The sequence below is a fragment of the Macrobrachium rosenbergii genome, chromosome 26, assembly GCF_040412425.1.
Source record: "Macrobrachium rosenbergii isolate ZJJX-2024 chromosome 26, ASM4041242v1, whole genome shotgun sequence".
Classification (NCBI taxonomy): Eukaryota; Metazoa; Arthropoda; class Malacostraca; order Decapoda; family Palaemonidae; genus Macrobrachium; species Macrobrachium rosenbergii.
The window spans coordinates 1,074,229-1,094,257 of record NC_089766.1 but is presented as its reverse complement, the minus strand read 5'-3'; the positions used below and the strand labels follow the sequence as shown (position 1 = coordinate 1,094,257).

At 37.1% G+C, this 20,029-nt stretch overlaps 3 protein-coding genes across 3 annotated transcripts in view; 2 read left to right on the top strand and 1 right to left on the bottom strand.

Moving 5' to 3' along the window:
• Window positions 1-9,594, bottom strand: part of LOC136852887 (coronin-1A-like) — a 76,518-nt gene extending 66,924 nt beyond the window's left edge. The window contains exon 1 of the mRNA XM_067127819.1: window positions 9,361-9,594. The gene's annotated coding sequence lies outside the window, so the exon portion shown is untranslated. The remainder of the gene's footprint in view (window positions 1-9,360) is intronic.
• LOC136852721 (uncharacterized) lies at window positions 3,571-7,056 on the top strand. Its single transcript, XM_067127642.1, has 2 exons — window positions 3,571-5,145; window positions 5,534-7,056. Exons 1-2 carry the CDS (start codon window positions 5,057-5,059, stop codon window positions 5,904-5,906), a joined length of 462 nt encoding a protein of 153 aa, XP_066983743.1. The 5' UTR covers window positions 3,571-5,056; the 3' UTR covers window positions 5,907-7,056.
• Window positions 9,595-13,797: 4,203 nt separating the features above from the next.
• Window positions 13,798-19,774, top strand: LOC136852886 (uncharacterized). Its single transcript, XM_067127799.1, has 7 exons — window positions 13,798-13,953; window positions 14,349-14,495; window positions 15,432-15,543; window positions 16,275-16,348; window positions 16,895-16,985; window positions 17,630-17,776; window positions 18,224-19,774. Exons 4-7 carry the CDS (start codon window positions 16,315-16,317, stop codon window positions 18,798-18,800), a joined length of 849 nt encoding a protein of 282 aa, XP_066983900.1. The 5' UTR covers window positions 13,798-13,953; window positions 14,349-14,495; window positions 15,432-15,543; window positions 16,275-16,314; the 3' UTR covers window positions 18,801-19,774.
• Window positions 19,775-20,029: the final 255 nt, after the last annotated feature.

Genomic DNA, 20,029 nt, shown 5'->3' with positions numbered 1-20,029 from the left:
ACTGTCGACAACTCGACAGTTGTACTGTCGACAAAGGTGACGGACGTGTTTCGACAGTACGGATTTAGAGCGGGAAAAAAAATCCCTAAAAAAAGCTACTCTGGAAGTTCGAGTTTAACTAGAGAGAGAGAGAGAGCTCTGAAGTTCGAACTGAAAGAGAAAAACAACTCTGGATGTGCATTAAAGCGAAAAAACAACTCTGGAAGTTCGAATTTATAGAGAAAAACAACTCTGGAAGTTCGACTTTAAAGAAAAAAACTGAAAATTCGACTTGAAAAGGAAAAACAACTCTGGAAGTTTGACTTTAAAGAGAAAAACAACTCTGGAAGTTCGGCTTGAAAGAGAAAAAAATTCTGAAAGTTCGACTTAGAAAATAAACTCTGGCAGTTCGAATGACAGACAAAAAAACTTCAAGTTTTATTGAGTATTTAGAACACAAGATGAGAAATGGTTCAACGTTTTTGTAATAAAAAAAATTGTCTTGTTTTGTTTTTCTGTGCTGTAGGTTTTCTGTAATTCTGAACTGTCTGTATTTTTTTGTTTTGTTTTCTGTACTGTAGCATTTCTGTAACTCTGAATTTTCTGCCAATTATATGAATTTTTTTTTGGAAAAAACCTATCTCTTTTCTTTTGTTTTTCTGTGATGCAGGTTTTCCGTAACTCTGAACTTTCTGTATTTTTTTTTGTTTTGTTTTCTGTACTGTAGGATTTCTGTAACTGAATTTCCTGCCAATACTAAAAAAAAAAAAAAACTACCTGTAGTTCAAACAAGTTTTTTCATTACGAAAAATAAGCTTCAATTTTTTTCTTCATTTTTGCCCTGTGGCGTTTAAAAAAAAACCTCACTGCTTGCTCTCTTATAGACTGAGACTGTTCTAGACTTATAAAAATAACATTCCGCCTGCCAGATTTGATTTCAACCGGTGAAGTCATTCTGATTATTCATATTTATAAAAAAAAAAAACCTTAGCAGGAGCCTATAGACCTAATACAAGGACACTGTAATTATAATTCAGTCTCACCTGAGCCTAGCCTAACTCAGCCTAGCCTGCATAACACAGGCACAAGCGCTATACAGTGCAACGTTGCAGGTTTTTTGCAAAAGTGTGCAATTTGTCCTGTAATTCAGCTTGACGACTGATGTCAGGTGAACGAAAAACAACAACAGCAGCTGACGACTGTAACAGTTACAAATGACTGTGGCTGTGTTTTTTATGACGTCATGAATAGCGAATATATATGAATATATATATATGTAAATATTATATATATACAGAGCTATTTCTCTCTTAATTATAATAACTTACAACAAATCAGACCTCATAAAAAAATCTATCTATAACAAAAGGGATAAAAAAATTCCTATTTTATGTAAAATATAAAAAAATAACAAAAACACAAATATTCTCTATAAAATCAATAAAAAAATCTATCTATATATATGTAAATATTATATATATACAGAGCTATTTCTCTCTTAATTATAATAACTTACAACAAATCAGACCTCATAAAAAAAAATCTATCTATAACAAAAGGGATAAAAAAATTCCTATTTTATGTAAAATATAAAAAAATAACAAAAACACAAATATTCTCTATAAAATCAATAAAAAAATCTATCTATAGCAAAAGGGATAAGGAAAAAAATCCCTTTTTTATGTAAAATGTAAAAAAACTCTCCCAAAAATACAAATATTCTCTATAAAATCCTTAAAAAAACACTCTCCCGCTAAAACCACCCTCATACAAATCAGACCTAATAAAAAAATCTATCTATAACAAAAGGGATAAGAAAAACTTATTTTACGTAAAAATAAAAAAACTTTCCCAAAACATACAAATATATTCTCTACAAATCGTAAAAAAAAAACTTTCTAGCTAAAACCACCCTCATACAAATCAGACCTGATAAAAAAATCTATCTTTAACAAAATGGATAAGGAAAAAACCCACGCCTTTTTACGTAAAATATAAAAAAAACTCTCCCAAAACATACAAATATATTCTCTACAAAATCCTAAAAAAACTCTCCCGCTAAAACCACCCTCATACAAATCAGACCTGATAAAAAAATCTATCTATAACAAAAGGGATAAGAAAAAACCCACCCCTTTTTACATGAAATATTAAAAAAAAAAAACTCCCAAACCATACAAATATATTCTCTACAAAATCCTAAAAAAACTCTCCCGCTAAAACCACCCCTCATACAAATCAGACCTGATAAAAAAATCTATCTATAACAAAAGGGATGAGTGAAAAACCCACCTCTTTTTACGTAAAACATAAAAAATAACGAAAACATAAAAATATTCTCTGTAAAAATCCTTAAAAAAAAAAAAAACTCATCTCAGCAGCCAACAGCATCCTTTAAAAAAAAAATATATATATATATATATATAGATATATAAAACTCGGTCAAAAAACCGCCCCATAGGAATCCGGAGTAACCCACAAAGACCATAGACGAATATTAATGAATATGAAAATATGTAATTAGTCCCTTATAACGGGGTCGGGCGGTGCGGCGGCTATAGAATGCATTTGGCGCGTCCCATGTAACGGGGTTCTCGATTTCGCGCGCAAATGGAGATTTCTTCTTCTCAATTTTATTATTATTATTATTATTATTATTATTATTATTATTATTATTATTATTATTATTATTATTTACAGATTCAATTTAGGATTATAATCGTAAATTGAATCTGTAATAATAATAATAATAATAATAATAATAATAATAATAATAATAATAATATGAAGAACAAACTCAGAGATTTCCATTTATTAATATTATTATTATTATTATTATTATTACTATTATTATTATTATTATTATTATTATTATTATTATTATTATTATTACAGATTCAATTTACGATCATAAACAGTCGAGGGATTCTGGTTACTATCGCAGAAGTATCGTGGACGATAATTATCGATTATTATCGTCATGAAGAGAAAACAAACTTGCATTTCGCCCACCTGGCGTTAGTTTCTCTCTCTCTCTCTCTCTCTCTCTCTCTCTCTCTCTCTCTCTCTCTCTCTCTCTCTCTCTCTCTCTCTCTCTTCTCTCTCTCTCTCTCTCTCTCTCTCTCTCTCCCCTGTAATTTTTATGTACAGGAAGCGGACTGACTCTGATGTAATGGGCTGTTTTTAAAGGTTTGACAGCAATTGTTTAAGTCATGTGTTTGTGCGTGTTTATGCTTCTCGTGTTATGGTTTCTGAACTCCTCTCTCCTCCTCCTCCTCCTCCTCCTCCTCCTCCTCCTCCTCCTCCTCCTCCTCCTCCCTCCTCCTCCTCCTCCTCCTCCTCCTCCTCCTCCTCCTCCTCCTTCTTCTTCTTCTACTCTCTCTCATAAGACAGTTTTAGTACATTAAGAAATATATATGCATCACAAACACCTACAGTACATTGATTGAGAAATATATCACAAACACCTGCTAGGATTGCCCATCCCATCAGCCTCTGGGCTGAAATGTATACATATATTTTCTCTAGAACCAACTGCAATCCTTAGACCTAACGCGATTCTTCTTGCAATTCCTTTTCAGAACCGCTGGACAGCCGTCAAGAACCAGATGATATAAGGAAATATAAATTCTTCCACCGTGATTTTTAATTATTAATAATTCGATGAAATTATTGATGCAATTATTGGGGGCTGTGAGCCTGGTTTTATGAAATTTAAAATAGAATTATTGGAAGGTGAAAGTGAGTCAATTAGGCCTAGTCTGAGTCTGGCTACAATACTGTAGACCTATAGATTATTTCTCTGAATCTGGCGTGATAAGACTGACAGGCTATTTATTGAAGACTGTGAGCCTGGTTTTATGTATTTTATAATAGAATTATTGGAAGGTGAAAGTGAGTCAATTAGGCCTAGTCTGAAATTTGGTTGCTACCGACCTATAGATTATTTCCCTGAATCTGGCGTGATAAGACTGACAGGCTATTTATTGAGGACTGTGAGCCTGGTTTTATGAAATTTAAAATAGAATTAGTGAAAGGTGAAAGTGAGTAACTTCGGCCTAGCCTGAAATTTGGCTTGCTATAGGCCTATAGATTATTTCTCTGAATCTGGTGTGATAAGACTGACAGGCTATTTATTGAGGACTGTGTGCCTGGCTTTATGAATTTTATAACAGAATTACTGAAAGGTGAAAGTGAGTAACTTAGGCCTAGTCTAAAATTTAGCTTGCTATAGGCCTATAGATTATTTCTCTGAACTTGGTGTGATAAGCCTGATAAACTAAAACGACCAGTGAGGTTATAAAAATAAATCAGGCTTGAAAATTACAGAGGTGAGAAGTAAAATAGACCTTTCTTTGTTAACATTAACAATCAAGAAGACAATTCTGCTACAAACTGAAAAAATTATATAAAGTTTTCCCCCCAAAATGAGGCAGATAGGCCTATCCCTCGCATCAGTGCTGTTGTTAGTACTATGCCCCTTGGGTAAAACCCAGGGCCTTCAGATTCCCGATCAAGATGGAGTTTCTTATTCTAATGACTCAGTCATTATCTCCTCCTCAACCTCAACCTCCAAGGAGCTCATTTCTCTCCCTCCCCCCTCTCCGGAGGAGGGAAATGACACAGTGATTAGTGAAATGAATGGACAGATAGAACGAGTGGTAATGAATGGCTCACTTAAAATGAAGGGAGAGAACGATACCGGGTGCATCGAAAAAGGTAAACAAAACAAGGAAGAGGTGATAATAAGTAGAGGAGAAGAAGAAGAAGAAGAAGAAGAAGAAGAAGAAGAAGAAGAAGAAGAAGAAAAGAAGAAACAGAAATAAGAAGAGGAAAAGAAGAAGAAGAATCGAACGAACAGGGACCCCTTTCAGATGACGTCATCACAACGCAACAGCCGCCGGACGCCTTGGAATCGATCCAAAATCGGGCATCGTCTGACCTTGACGGAAAGAGGGCACTGTCGGGCTACGTAGGGTTCCCGTACAGGTACGAACAGGTGCCCAAACTCCACAAGAGGGTAGGAGAGAGGAAGAAGACCCACAGAGTGCCCGTCCCCTTGTCCGTGCAGGACGTTATGGACAGAAATGATGAGGAACATTCTATCACGCCCTTCGACGTGCAACACCCGATTCAAGATATCATACAAGGATTTGGGCATCATGGGTGAGTTATTCAGAGAGAGAGAATCAATTTGTAATTTTTTGACTTATCTGGGGCAAGTATCTGTGGGTCACACTGAGACCCAAAAGCCTGGGAATAAAGAGAATTAGGGGATTAATGATGATTAATAATGAAAGTTCTTCTGTTGAAGAAAAGGAAATGTTTTGGAGACAGGTTTTCAAGCAGTTGATTGATCTTGTTTTTTGTAATTTTTTAATGAATATTTACTTTATAACTGCCATATTCTGATGGAAATTAATTTCTATAATCTAAACCCAAAACCAAACAGGTCCTCCATATACAAAAAGTTCAGAAATTTCAACTTCTTGTAATTAAATAAGCCGGGGTTCCATTTTCTAAAGAGTTTAAACTCTCCAAATCTGAATTACAGACAAGATCACCACCATGTGCAGGAGCAACCCCACCAACACCAACACCACCAACATCACCACCACCACCAACAACAAGGACAGCACCAGCGCCACCCAGTGGGGGAGGGGGGCTACGGCCCATCGACGCAGATGTCCCAGACGGAGATAGACTTCATCGGCATACTGGCCGCCATAGCCCTCAAACTCCTCATCTCCACGGCCCTGGCTTCCTGGTTCCTCTTCGCCGGACAGTCCCTGTACAGCATAGCCTCTGTCACCGGCACGACGGCAGTGTTCGGGCAGGACTCCAGCCTGGGCTACATCTACAAGACCCTCCCGCTGGTCGAGGCAATCCTCAGGGGGGAGCAGTACTTCTACAGGAGGAATGATTGATGGCTTGGGGGTTTTAGATATGTTTAGGTATTAAAATGCACTCCTGCGCTGTCTCTAACTCAGCCTAGGTGCGGTCACCCACCTGCGCGCCTAGCTCGTTGAGCCAGGCTCTAGGTTCCAGCCTACCTCTCTGTCACAATGCCATTTGGCCTACCTCTCCATTGCAGTACTGTTCCGGCCTACCTCGCCATCACAATACTGTTGCGGCCTACCTCTGCGTTGCAATGCTGTTCCAGATCAACTCTCTGTTGCAATATTGTTCTGGCCTACCTCTGCACTGCAATGCTGTTCTGGCCTACCTCTGCATTGCAATACTGTTCTGGCCTACCTCTCAATTGCAATACCGTTTCAGCCTACATCTGCATTGCAGTACTGTTCCAGCCTAACTCTCCATCGCAATATTGTTCTGGCCTACCCCTGCACTACAATGCTGTTCTGGTCTACCTCTCAGTTGCAATGCTGTTCCGGCCTACCTCTGTCGCAATACTGTTCCAGCCTACCTATCCATTCCAAGACTGTTCCGGCCTACCTCTCCGTCACAATACTGTTCCGGCCTACCTCTCCATTGCAATACTGTTCCGGCCTACCTCTCAGTTGCAATACTGTTCTGGCCTGCCTCTCCGTCGCAATTCAGTGTCTTAAAACTCCTAAAGTTTTCCTTTGTGAGATTCCAAGCACTCTCTTGGATTTGTATATATTAATCACCTAGCTATGCGGCCTCCTCACTAACGTGGAATCTGGACCACCTCAAGATGGCAGCATGTATAAAGAAGCTATCTTTTTATTTTGTAATAATACTTTGAAATTTATATCTTTATCCTTTCACAGAACTCCATAATACAATTTTAAATTGTCTGAACTCCATTTTCTGTTAACATTTATATTTTTATATAGAAATTAAAATAATTTCTTAATTCCCAGTTTAACTATGGCTTCTCAAGCCAAAATTATTTATTCATATTTATTTACTTCTTGCAAATGAGTAAACGAGTAAGTTCTACCTACTTTTTTAACAGCCGATCTAAGTAAGTGTAAGTGTAAATAATTTATTGACTGAAGTTTTACAGTACTGTGGTACACCATGTTAATTTATGAGCAATCTTTGCGAGAAGAAGAAGTGTTTTTAATTACTTATCTGAACTGTTTTTTAACCAGAGTTCTGTGCATATATATATATTATATCTTATTTATTTATCTATAATTTATTTATATATTTATTACAATTGTGCGTAGTGCATCAGTTAATGTATCTATACCATATATATATATACTATTTATTCATCCTTTATTTGTTAAAATATTTATTAAATAATTTGTTATGTATCAGTTAATTTATCTAATACTACATCAACAAGTTTGCATCAAACTGCAAATCCTGTCCAGCGAAATACATTTCTTAGCAAAATATGCAACCACAAATCTTTCTCTCCATCACTAATTGTGAAAATGCAGGGTACACAGTACGTACTCGCTCCCTCCGGGGGCGTCCCCCCTGGATAATGACGAACGTACATTGCCAATCTTGTGGTGGAGTACGTACTGTATTTAACCATCCTCGCGGGAGAGAGGGACAGATGGAGTAGGCTTGAGGGGTGGGGGTGGTTTAACCATCCTCACAGGATGGAGGGAAGGAGGGAGTTGGTTTGATGGGGGTCGGGGTGGTAGCCTAACTCAGTCAGCTGACAGACACACAAACAGGCAGGTATTCAGGTTAATGAGAGTACGCCTTACGTAACGCCACAGGCTGGTCACCTTGGGAGGTGTGTGTTAGCCTGCGCAATGAATGAATCCCCTCTTTGGGAATATGAAGATGGTTAAATTGAAGACACTTGTAGCCTGTTATGCATATACATACGCTGTAAATCAAGTTTCTACCATGCATGTGTATGCATACAGTACAATAATGCATACACATACATAGTAAGAACTTTGTTCTGCAGTATACATACACATATATGCAAGTAAGGATGGGCTTAGATAACATTCTGGAACAACAGGAGGAGGGAGAGAATCCCAAAGCTTGCTATCAGCTTAGAACAAGAGCCGTGGATTCCATTTACCCCGGCAAGTCCTTGCTTTCTCACGTGTTTCCCAAAGGATTGATAATTCCAAGGAATTTGTCAGAAAATGCTAGATTTTAAAATATGGTTTTGTAATAAGGATACAAAGGAATATAAGTTCAGTGTTTGGAAGGGGGACCATGAATTTACAGACAGATAATATGATAATACATCAAATTATCTAAACAAAGAGCTTAAAAATCAATAAAATCAAAGCTAATTTATATGAAATTATATATCTAGGTATATGGAATTCCATAATACCATTGTATACCCCATTTCATACCCTATATTTCTTACAATTATAGGAGGGGGCTCCTACGTTGATACCTTCCTAACCTAACCTACCATAGGGTATCAGGTCCCACCTGACCAGGCCTAGGGGTGAGTGGGGTGGTACCACACCCCATCCTTGGTCCTACCATAACTTAACCTGACCTAAGAAACCAAAATGTGACCCAAAAATAAAACAGATATATTGGAAAAAGACATTTGAAACTGAGTTTGATTACAGTTGGCCCAAATATTGAAAAAAATATACGAAAATATAGCAACAAAATTCAAGAAAAAATAAAAAAAAACGTTATTTGAGAAAACTATAAACTGTATCGGACAAAAAATTATCATTGGAGGTAAATAGACCTATATATAAAAAATGATATAGGCCTAGCCTATAGGACGTAAGATCGCTACCCTATGTAATCATCTTGTCTATACTCGACACACATTGCAATAGGTCGCATTTTCTTTGTCAAATCCGTCAAAACCACGTGAGAAATTCGCCAAAGGATACGGGAAACATGTTAAATCGTCAAAACACATGAAAATATAATGAAAATCATTTGAGAAATTCGCCAAGGAATACGAAAAATATGATAAATCGTCAAAACACATGAAAATATCGTCAAAATCGCGTGAGAAATTCGCCAAAGAATATGAAAAATATGATAAATCGTCAAAACACATGAAAATATCGTCAAAATCGCGAGAGAAATTCCCCAAAGAATATAAAAAATATGATAAATCGTCGAAACACATGAAAATATCGTCACAACCACACGAAGAATTCGTCAAAATCACATGAAAATATCGCCAAAACTCATGGAAATATCTGCAACATACGAAAAAGTGGTCAAAACACATGATAATATCGCCAAAACACACAAAAAAGATAAAAAAAGACATGAAAAATTCATCAATATAAGAAGTTTACATGCAAAATATTTTTTAAAAATCGCCAAAATCACATAAATTATTCGTCAAAACACATAAAAATCAGAGCAAAATCGTCAAAACATTGGGGCAGGTCGTCAAAACACACAAAAAACTCATCAAAGTCACACAAAAAACAGCTAGAAAAAAAAAATCTCTGACTAGGCCTAGTTCACGCTCACCTTCAAAACTGGAGTAAAGAATCGTCTTTCCAACGAAGTTAAACTATAATTCTAATTAATTAACACTAATTAATAAACTTTTCCGGTTCCAAAACAATAAAAACACATAAGCACATGATAAATACTCCATTTAAACGATGTTTTGAGAACGGAGGTGACTTCATTGTTTGTGAACAAACAAAACAAGAAAAACATTTAAAACATTTCCTTCTGAAACCCGTGACGTCACGAACTAGATCTAGATCTAAAGTTCTAGAGTAACAAATATGGAACTTCTTTTAATTCAGAAAGTTCATAACAATTTTATTCTACTTGAGAAGCACTTTTACGCTTTTTCTTAAAGTGCATCATTTTATAATATCGCATGAGAGAATTTTTGTAGTAATTATACCTTCGTGCCAAAATGGCGTGATTCAACAATTCGTTGAATTATACCAGATATCACATAAATGACGTAATTTCATGTATAATTATCTTCTACATATAATATGAATGATGCAATGTCATTTATGGTTATTCCATAATATGGTGTATGACATATTTACCTGCTAAAATTAGTAAAATTATTTGGGCACACTGTAATGGCAGCCTTATATATGATACTAAAGCATACGTCTACACTCGCAAGTTGCAGGTTGGGTAACATAAATAGAAAAAAATAATTTTTAGACATAATATTTTTAAAGTAGTTCAAGACTTTTATTTGGCAATATAAACAACATAATTATTAATTATTTTCAATTGGTAAATAGTATGTAAATAAGCTACTTATATGGGTTTTTATGACTTAAAGCAATATGTACGGTTGGTACTCCTGGCTAGGTCCTCCGACTCTCAATAAAATAGAAACCTTATGGCGAATTGACTTTGTATTTTTTATCCAAATTCAGTCGTTTTATCGTAATCGTATATTATATATATAATATAAATTAGCCCACTTACAGTCTTAGGATATTAATTATCACAACTTATTATGGACTGACATCGTTTAAATAGTCACGAAAGAACAGGAAATAACTTGGCATTAGTTATCTGATCTGGTTTGACCTATATATGACCTCATCCGACGTCTCTGAAAGGTCACACTGGGTCAAATGCCTACTATCATCTTACTCTCGGTATTTTTTTCGGGGGGGGGGAGCCATTTTGATTATTTCAGACAAGGTACGAATTATTTTTCCTCATTTCTTAGACTGAAATAAGCTGATGCTATCATTGAAATGGTATTTTCTTGTTATTTTTTTCAGTGACCAATAATTCAGGTATGGAGGGTCATTTAATTTTGTTATTTATTGTTATTTCATTTCAGTAATAGTTAATCTAGGCTGGGCCATTTTTAAAATACTTTTTAGCATCATGGAGTAGGCGAAGCTATCGTCAATCAGTGGCTTGACTGGATTTAGACCTAACCTTAAAAATATTTTATTTTAATAAGTTCTTCCTTCACTCTTTACTGTTTAATCATATGTATAGAATCTGTTTAAGACACTGAGTTGAATTACAAATATATTTTTATATTATAGTGATGGTTTTAGAGCGTTTTTTCGCTTTGAAACTACTATTTTTTTTAATTATCTGTATAAATTCTGTTCTAGGAAGCACCTTCAAAGGCTTCTATAATATATCACATATAGCTTTTTCCAGTTTATTTCAAACGTGATAATCTTATCGGATTTATTCAGTAGTTTTTACTTAAAATGATTAATTAGTAGTAGACACAGATAGACAAGTGATGTCACTTTATAGTGTACCAGTTTTAGTCACAACCTGCAATAGAAAATGGAAGTGTGTTGAAGCGATAACTATGCTTTATCTAGTGGATATTAAATTTTAAATACACTACGTAATATACAAGCTTTTTCGAATGCGAAGTTAATGATTTTATTAAGATTTGACAATTTAAATAATTTTTATGATGTTTAAAAACCGAATTAAGGAATTCAAACCGGAAATAGGCCTAGGTCTAGGCCTAGTTTGACCAAACGTTGTGAATCTTGTTATTGTTGCGAGTGGTCAGTGTTGTGAATCATATATATATATATGAGAGAGAGAGAGAGAGAGAGAGAGAGAGAGAGAGAGAGAGAGAGAGAGAGAGAGAGAGAGAGAGAGAGAGAGAGAGAGAGAGAAGCAGCTCTCGTATGGATTGGGTAAATCTTGACTTATGGCCCTAGCCTTAATTGTCATACCTTAGGTGTTGAGAGAGAGAGAGAGAGAGAGAGAGAGAGAGAGAGAGAGAGAGAGAGAGAGAGAGAGAGAGAGAGAGAGAGAATAACTGTCATATGGATTAGGTATAATCATTACCCACGAAGTTAAATTATGTACCTTAGTTCTGTTGTATTTTTGCTAATTATTACTTTCTCACGTATATCCATTGCTTATATTTTATTATTATATGTTCCATTTCCTCAGTTTTATCACCCTTTTCCTCACATGGGCCTACAGGGTTAGAGAAAGTGTACGAAATAATTGAGTTTAAATTCTAAGTATACCCATCTTTATGCAAATTAGTCCGAATTTCAATGTCCTGTTATGAATCACCATCATTATCCCTTCGTCCTTGAATCCAAGGCCACGTTCTTCTTCTTCTTCTTCTTCTTCTTCTTCTTCTTCTTCTTAGTGTTCTTGTTCTTGCTGTTCTTGTTCTTGTTCTTCAGGCCTGACCTTGACCTGATTCACGTCAATAGCCCCATGAAAAATCACACGTCTGCAACGACGATAAATCGTACTGATGTACCGTAGTACTATCGATCGCCATTATACAAGTGGCACATACTCTTCGCCCACTTAATCGATTACGCATGAATTACTCTCTCTCTCTCTCTCTCTCTCTCTCTCTCTCTCTCTCTCTCTCTCTCTCTCTAGGTGGCATTCCGGGCCGTTAAAACTCACTCTCGACACTTCTTCAGTTGGCATTTGATTGTTCTAGACTTAGCGTGCGTCCCTAAAACCGCCATTTTTGTTATTATTATGATCAAGTCAGCGGCTGCCATTCTGCTTTCTTTTTTTATTTGTTCCTCAGGTGAGATCAGAAAGTTCATTTAGAATGTATGGGGATGTATGGGGATGGTGGGGGGTTCTTGTGTCCGGGCTTTGGAAGGGGTAGAGGACCAGGTTTCACGTCAGAAAGGGAAGAAGAAGAAGAGTTTCGAAATGTCAACATTGATTGTCTCTCGTCGTTTAGCAACCGAAGTAAACATCAGTGATGATTATTATGATGTTCGTGTTTTATGTCCAAAATTTCTCTGTCTTCCATTATATGGATAAATAAATGAAAATATACATTTAATTATTCATAATTATTAATGTTTTATATATATATTATAAAAGAACAAGAAACGTATAATTATTAGGTTTTAATTATATAAATGCAATTTACTCATGATTCTCAATGTCTGCCTGTTAAAGAACGTATTGCACATTATTATCAAGTTTGTTATATAAAAGTGTCATTTACCTTTTACTTTCAGACATTTTATAAATTTTGTTTGTTTATAAACATTTATTTCAATATTGCCAACTCGTGGTTATTAATTTTCACGTGGTTTTTCTTTAGAGCGCACACACACACCATCGGTTACTTTGTACTCTTGGAACTAAATTTTGACGATTTTGTAGGAAATTTGACAACTGTTGGCAGTGTCAGAGTGTGTGTGTGCCGTGACCTTGAATTAAGGTCATTTGACACAAAGGTCAAGATCAGCTAGAGGTCTAAGCTTGATCATGGAAAAAGTTAAAAGAATCAATCTCATGCAGTTCTAGCTGGTTTTGACCAGCTTAATGGAAAGTTATTATTCACATTCCATTTGATTTCCAGATTGTAATCAGTCTGTCCATTGTAACCAATGTTTGATTTGAATTTTTTGGTGGGATCTTTCCTAGATAGTGACCCCCAAGGGTTTTTGGGGGGTGGTTATCCAGGACTAATATTTCTTGGGGTCACTATTTATATATTTACAGTCTTTTGTTTATGTTTTCACGGTAATCCTCAATGGGCTTATACTAAACACCCCACAAAAGTGGACACATAACAGGTTACAACCCTTTGGGACCACTATCTAGGAAAGGTCCTTTTGGCATTTTTTTCAGTTGACTTTTGATATCTAGATCACTATTTGTGTGTGCGTGTGTGTATTTTAAGCTATCAGGCACGTCAGTTTGCAGACTAATTCTTTACCCAACTTCAATTTTGGTAATTTCTTGACACTTTTGCTCCACTTCATAAGTTATTTCTTCACTTTTGAAAAGTGCTTGAGGCATCTACAGATTACAGCAGGACATTTACGTATACCATAACATAACATAGGCTAACCTACACTCTAACATAAGCTAACAGAATCATACATAATATAGCCTAACATAACCAAACTAACCTAACCTAACCTAAGCTAACCATCCCCTCTATCCCAGTACTTAATGTTTCACCCTTTTCAGATTGCGCAGTGGGAGACTTGTGCGTGTATTACTTGTCCTGTGACGTTGACTTCAGCTTGGTTAATAATTATGCGTGCAATGGCAGTTTATGCCAGTGCAAACCAGATGCCCAACTGGAGTATAATTCTAATCTGGAACCTGGTTGTAGGAGTTATTCTTCCAGTAAGTACCTTTCGTAAGTCGAGCTTGAAAACGTACAAATTATTTAGTGCCCCAGCTCCCTATCCACCCAAGGTGGGACCTGGGGAACCAGGCAGTGGCTGATGGTGTTGGCTCAGCAGGAAAGTTATACCTGCTGCCCTTTCCCCTCCCCCCAGCTCGCAAAGACAGTTAGATCATATTGCCAGTGAAGTCTTGTCAAGCCATGAGTCTGTTTAGGCTGCCCATCTCCTTTTAAATTTTCTATGGCTAATTCTTCCATTTTTATAAGGAAAAGTGTGCCAATGTGTACTTGACTAACTTAGTATCTGAGGACAGAGAATTTTTAACAAACAAAAATATATTTGGTCTAACAATTTTTCACTTGGTGTTATTTTTATCGTCAGTCTATTTCTCAGGCCTTTCATCTGCGTCCTCGTGTACTCCAACCTCCTGCGGAAATAATGCGGAATGTGTGATACGCCAGAATGCGTCGGGCAAGTTGAATTCGTCAGTGTGCGCTTGCAAAGATGGCTTTGCCAGCGTGGCCAAGAGTTGCACACCAGGTGAGTTATGTAATTCCCAGATGTATCAGTTTATATCTTCTAGATGGTTTTGTCCTTGCTGACAGTAATTCAGAGTAAGTTGACTTTTTATATTGGAGAAAACTGGTAAGGAAACATGATAACATAATCATCTTGTTTGCATTTTTTTTCTTAAAGCAAGTTTTGTAGCCAAGAGTATATTTGCATCAGAGGTGTTTCAGGGAATGAAAGCAACTTGTCCGAAATGTTTTATAGACTACAGATGGTTTGGGTGACAGAATATCTGGTATGTATTTTTGTACGAAGCCTCGTTGCTATAATATGGTTCTTAAGCCTGAAATGAGCAAGGGTCAAGTGTCTGACCCCATAAGGTGGAGATGGGGTCATCAGGATAAAATGAAGGTTTCGGTAAAGTTTATACCTGAAAATCTGCAAAGACATTTCACAGATTGGACAGGAACCTTTTTAGAAAAGGGAAATTCAAAATGGTGGTTCTCACCACTGACTCGTGCCTCTGAAAACCTTCATTATTTTGGGCCATAAATGTCCAATCTTTGAATTTTTATAGGATTCATTCACGTTCTTGTGCTTGTGCAATAGAAAATTGGAATTCTGAGCCCAAATATGAAGGAGAAGAAGGCAGGATGCAAAGAGAGGTACAGAAATATGAACTTTTAAAACTTGAAGGGTATTATATTTCTAATTGTTCTTCATCATCAATACCTGTCTCTCCAGCTTCAACTAAAGTCTAGGTGTACTGAAATCATGCATTTATTTGTACAAAATGCAAAATTTCCTTGAAAAGCTTTCACATTTTTGCTTGTGTGCCACTGATCTGTGTACCTAAGTCATGCATTTGTACAAAGTGCAAAATTTCCTAGACAAGTTTTTATATTTTTGCACGCGTGCTTTTGAGCTGTAACTGTATCTTGAAATCACTTGGTATTTTTATTTCAGTTTCCTACCAGAGCGTCTTGCAGCCTTGTTATACACCAGCCTCTGGGCCTGTACTGTTGTGTGATGCTAAGGAATACAGCTTATGCAAGGACAGGAAATGCATTTGCTTTGAGTAAGTAGTGTCCTTTACTGTTTTGTTTTATATTCTTGTGTTAAAATAGAACTTGTGCCTTGAATGAAGTACCTCTGAGTACACTTAAATCTCTGATAGCATCTCTGTGTAAAATTCTTGATGCTTAGAATAAAATTTCAGTTCTAAAGCAGCACTTTTTAAACTTGTGGTCAGAAGTTATTGTATCTATAAAACTGGTGATTATGATCCATGAAAAATGGATACCACAAGTGAAATATAGTTTGGCAGATACAGTACCTGTATATCTCTTACTGTACTGGCCAAGAACACCACAGGCTGATACAGTAATATACATTATGGACCCATGATACTGTATATGGATGTACTGTGTGTATAAATCAGCCCCAATCCTTTTTATAGTTTTTTAACGATCAAATGCCATCTTTTGCAATTGTATGCAAATTTGCACAATCAGCTGACCAAAGATGACAGACAGTTGGGCTTCACATTTCTCAAGTATGCCTTGCCTAAGACTCTGTACTGTAATAATGTTTATTTACCAAATTAACTCCTTTTAAAGTAAGGTATGGTGAAAACTTTCATACTGAGGTTTATCCATGTATAAGTACTTGTTTGTTACATGTCAGTAAGAGCTATTTTGTGGTGAAAATATTGTATAATTCAACACATTGGCCTTTGTTATTTTTTGCTGTGTGAGTGCATTCATTTTAGACCAGAATTTCACTGACCATTCCTGCTCAACCTCACAGCAAATACTATGCAAATATCACAAGCGGTACCTGTGAATCGATGGAGGACTACATGAAGGCATTCAACGTATCAGGTACGGTGTAATTTCTTGTTTTGTGTAGGCCTAAGCTTTGGTGGTACTATAATAAAGTCCGTTTATGGTGTAAACTAGTGGATAAGATCTTGGAACAATGTCATCATGTTTCACGCAGGCCTAAACTTTATTGATACTATATTAAAGTTGGTTTTTTGTAAACTAATGAGTAACATCTTGGAACAGTGTCAACCTGCCCTTGTTTTGGGAAGAATTTGGACCCAAACGTGGATTCAGAGTCCCACTTTCAGCTCCTCAGGTGTTGATTTTGTTAAATGCCCTAGCTGCAAGATTGTTTCAGCTGTTATAAGTTGTGTTTCAGCTGTTATAAGTTGTGAACTTCTGTATCAAAATGATTTGAGACTTGACTCCCCTTTCATTACGAAATAGGTTAGTTTTTACCATTATGTTCCCCTTAGGAAATTATAATCGTCTGTAGTTATCCAGTAGTTGAGAAGTTGAAGACTAAGAGCCAAAGGTACTACAGTATTACAAGGGGCTAAAAATACTGCAGAAATTATAATCTAGTCACTTTTTCCCCTTTAGAGTATTTTGCAAGACCAGGTGAATATTGCAAGACAGGGAATCACTGCTTGGATGGGCTAAACTGCGAAAACTACACTTGCCAGTGTCCCAGGTATGTCTGCTGTTTCTTCAGAGTCACAAGTAAGTCACAGTAAATTTCTCAGCCATATGAACTGCTGCTGTTGTGACACCTGGTCCTGTTCAATATAGACTGCTCATTGGTCACTGGAGATGATATACACCAGTGGTACACACACACACACCCCTTTGATTGATGGCACCATGTGAGCCCCACTGATTGGGTTTCAGTGCCCAGTTTTCTGAAGGATCCTACCTGTTCTATGGCATTTTTCACCAGCGTTGAAAGTTTTCATAAACACTTACAGACTATATATTAAAAAACAACACTTACAGAGTATATATTTTAAAAAAACAGGTAAAATATCTTGCTGTTGAGTGTTTTTCCTCCTGAAATGCAAATACAGTAACACTTCAAAGCTAATAAGTTTCCATAAACACTTACAGACTAGCACACATTCACAGTCCTGAATACACACACATTTCCACAAAAGTAGGTTAGATATCTTGCTGTTGAGTGTGTTCTCCCCTGAAATACAAGCGCAGTAACACTTCAAGGCTAGCAAAACTGACTGTGTTAGCCCCCATTACCTGGAATCTCAGTATGAGAAATGTGCTCTGACAGAGTACCTGTCCAAATCTGCTCTCTCAGACCAATCTCCTGTCTCTCTCTTATAGCCCGTGCACTTATGACTCCGAGGAGGAAGCGTGCGATTGCGGTGCTATAGAAAGACCAGATATTATCGGACCAATCATCACGGGCGTTATTCTTGGCCCGTTGATAGCAGCCTGCTGGGCATACAGGATCTACTCAACGGTGGATTAGTAAGTTTATGAGGTGGCATTACAGCCTTTGGTTTTGCTTCGAATGCAATTTATGTAGTGAAGTTAAGAACAGCAGTGTTGAACAAAAGAAGGTTGAGGGTTTTCAAGGGTACCAACTTGGTATTGAGATCCTGTGAAATCCTAACTAGCCTATAAAATGTTATAAATACAGTAATAGATGCCTAACAAGCTTTCCTTATTTAAAGAGTCGTGAAAAGATTGATACACATATTGAGAGAATGTTTTATTATGTGACAGGAGCACATGAAGGTACAGTACTCTGTAGTGAATAGTACTGTACACTTGTCAGCAAGGAAGAGCACACTTGAATGGAAGTTGCACATATCAAAAGCACTCTCAAGTGTTGAGTGATCTTGCACACACATACACACAGACATGAACTCATTTAGTATATCCACTATCATCTAACACACCAAAACTTTCCAGCTATCGCACGGCCCGTAAGATGGGTATCCAGCTTCCTCCAGAAGGTGACGCTGACGTGATAATTATCTCCGACAGTCCAGGTCCTGTGACTATATCACAGGGAGTGAATTACCCTGCAATGAAACCTCCCTTCGCGACCCCCCCATTTCACCCACCTATGGCCGTGCAGAATTCGAGTCTGATGTATTACCCGAGATACCCCGCCTTCCAGCAGACATCGGCGTACTCACCCCAGACTGGGGCCGCTTTCCCTCACGCCCCTGGACAGGCCCAGGCCGTGGGGTTCCAGTACCCTCGCGCACCCGTGCCAGATCCTGTAAATGAATTCCAGAACTCCAGAGTGCCCAGCATCCCACCTCCCCCTTACGAAGAAGTGGCAGTACAGGACTCGCGACCTTCGAAGCAAGAAGCCTCCGCTGAAGCTGGTTCTCAGCCTAGAGGTGAGGAGGAGGCGAATCCACCTCCGTGCCCAGCCCCTGCGGAGTCAGAGGATGCCGTATCTCGTCAGGCCATGTCTGGCCACGGGCCGCCTCGTGTAGGGCAGTTTCCCAGCGTCACTCCTGATGTATCGGTCTAACGCTTGTTGCATTAGAACATTGGAAGGTCCGCTGCAAAGCGAGGTTTGCCTCTTCACCGCGATGATCTCAGGAAGTCTGAACCATCCCAGTAGACCAAATGCCTTAAGATTCACGTCACATGATTTGGAGTCGCATGGCTGTAGGTACAGTCATTCTCAAGAAAAGCCACTTGGAATTGTTTAAAGTGAAGTCTCCCACTTGTGGAACGTCCTTGAGTGGATGAAACGGGAGCAGAAACTACATGGTTTTAGTCTTAATGCTGTACCTGAAAATTAACCCATAATCCATCAGACTCACAAGTTAGTTAGTGGATATTTTTTTTAACACAGATAGTCCTATATACCTTCATTAACTGTGTTATTGTCATTCACTTTTGCATTCAAAGTGTGGTGGTCAGATTCATTTCCCAGCTGTTACAGTCATCTTCCTCATGTTATTCGTGTTAAGGGTCTTAATTAGCTTGAGGTCTCAGGTATACACAATGCACTGTACATCAATATTGATTATAAGTATTAGAGAAGAGAAAGTATTAGTCATTGAACAATTAACATAAGTTATATGAAAAGAGAAGGGGCGTACACAATCAAAAACATTGTGTATGCTTGTAGACCAAGGCTCAGAAACACGATGTTTGATGGTATAGGCCTACATTATATGTGAAATCAATATTTACTAAGCCCACAGCTTTCTAGGCTGTGTTTTATATACTTATTACTCTCTAGGCCCATTGAAAAATTGTGATTTTATGATGTCAAAGTGAGGTGTATCGTCTACCACATAATGTCTCCATAATTTTCACTTATCACCAGAATCAGAAATCATTAGCTCTGTTCAATAGCTGTCTAGTCCCAGTGCTAATTTTAATCATAAATGTACCTGCTAACCATCTTATTTTAATTTAATCTTAAAAAAAAGAAGGTTTTTGTAATTCAACTCAAGATAATGTTGGGTGAAATAAAATATTTTACGTAAACCATTTTTTATTTGAGAAACTAATGCTAACCTTACAGGTTGATCTTTTGAAATATGACCAAGGTATAGTTGGTTTGTAAGTGTAGGAATTGTTAAGATTAAAACAGATTTTAGAGCAGTTTTAACCCTTAATATATGTAGGCATAAAGCAGATACCTATAGTCCATTCATTTATATAGGCCTATGTCTAGATGAAGTAACTTCCCAACGAAGCTTAGAAAAAAAGAAGTTGTAGAAAGTTAGGGAAATGGTATAT

What these genes read in the sequence shown, in the direction of transcription:
- LOC136852886 (XM_067127799.1), top strand. Translation starts at nt 16,315, where the DNA reads ATGGAGGACTACATGAAGGCATTCAACGTATCAG. An exon ending in TACACTTGCCAGTGTCCCAG is followed by an intron (nt 16,986 to 17,629) that starts GTATGTCTGCTG and finishes TCTCTCTTATAG; the next exon opens with CCCGTGCACTTATGACTCCG. An exon ending in ATCTACTCAACGGTGGATTA is followed by an intron (nt 17,777 to 18,223) that starts GTAAGTTTATGA and finishes AAAACTTTCCAG; the next exon opens with CTATCGCACGGCCCGTAAGA.
- LOC136852721 (XM_067127642.1), top strand. Translation starts at nt 5,057, where the DNA reads ATGGACAGAAATGATGAGGAACATTCTATCACGCCCTTCGACGTGCAA. An exon ending in CAAGGATTTGGGCATCATGG is followed by an intron (nt 5,146 to 5,533) that starts GTGAGTTATTCA and finishes TCTGAATTACAG; the next exon opens with ACAAGATCACCACCATGTGC.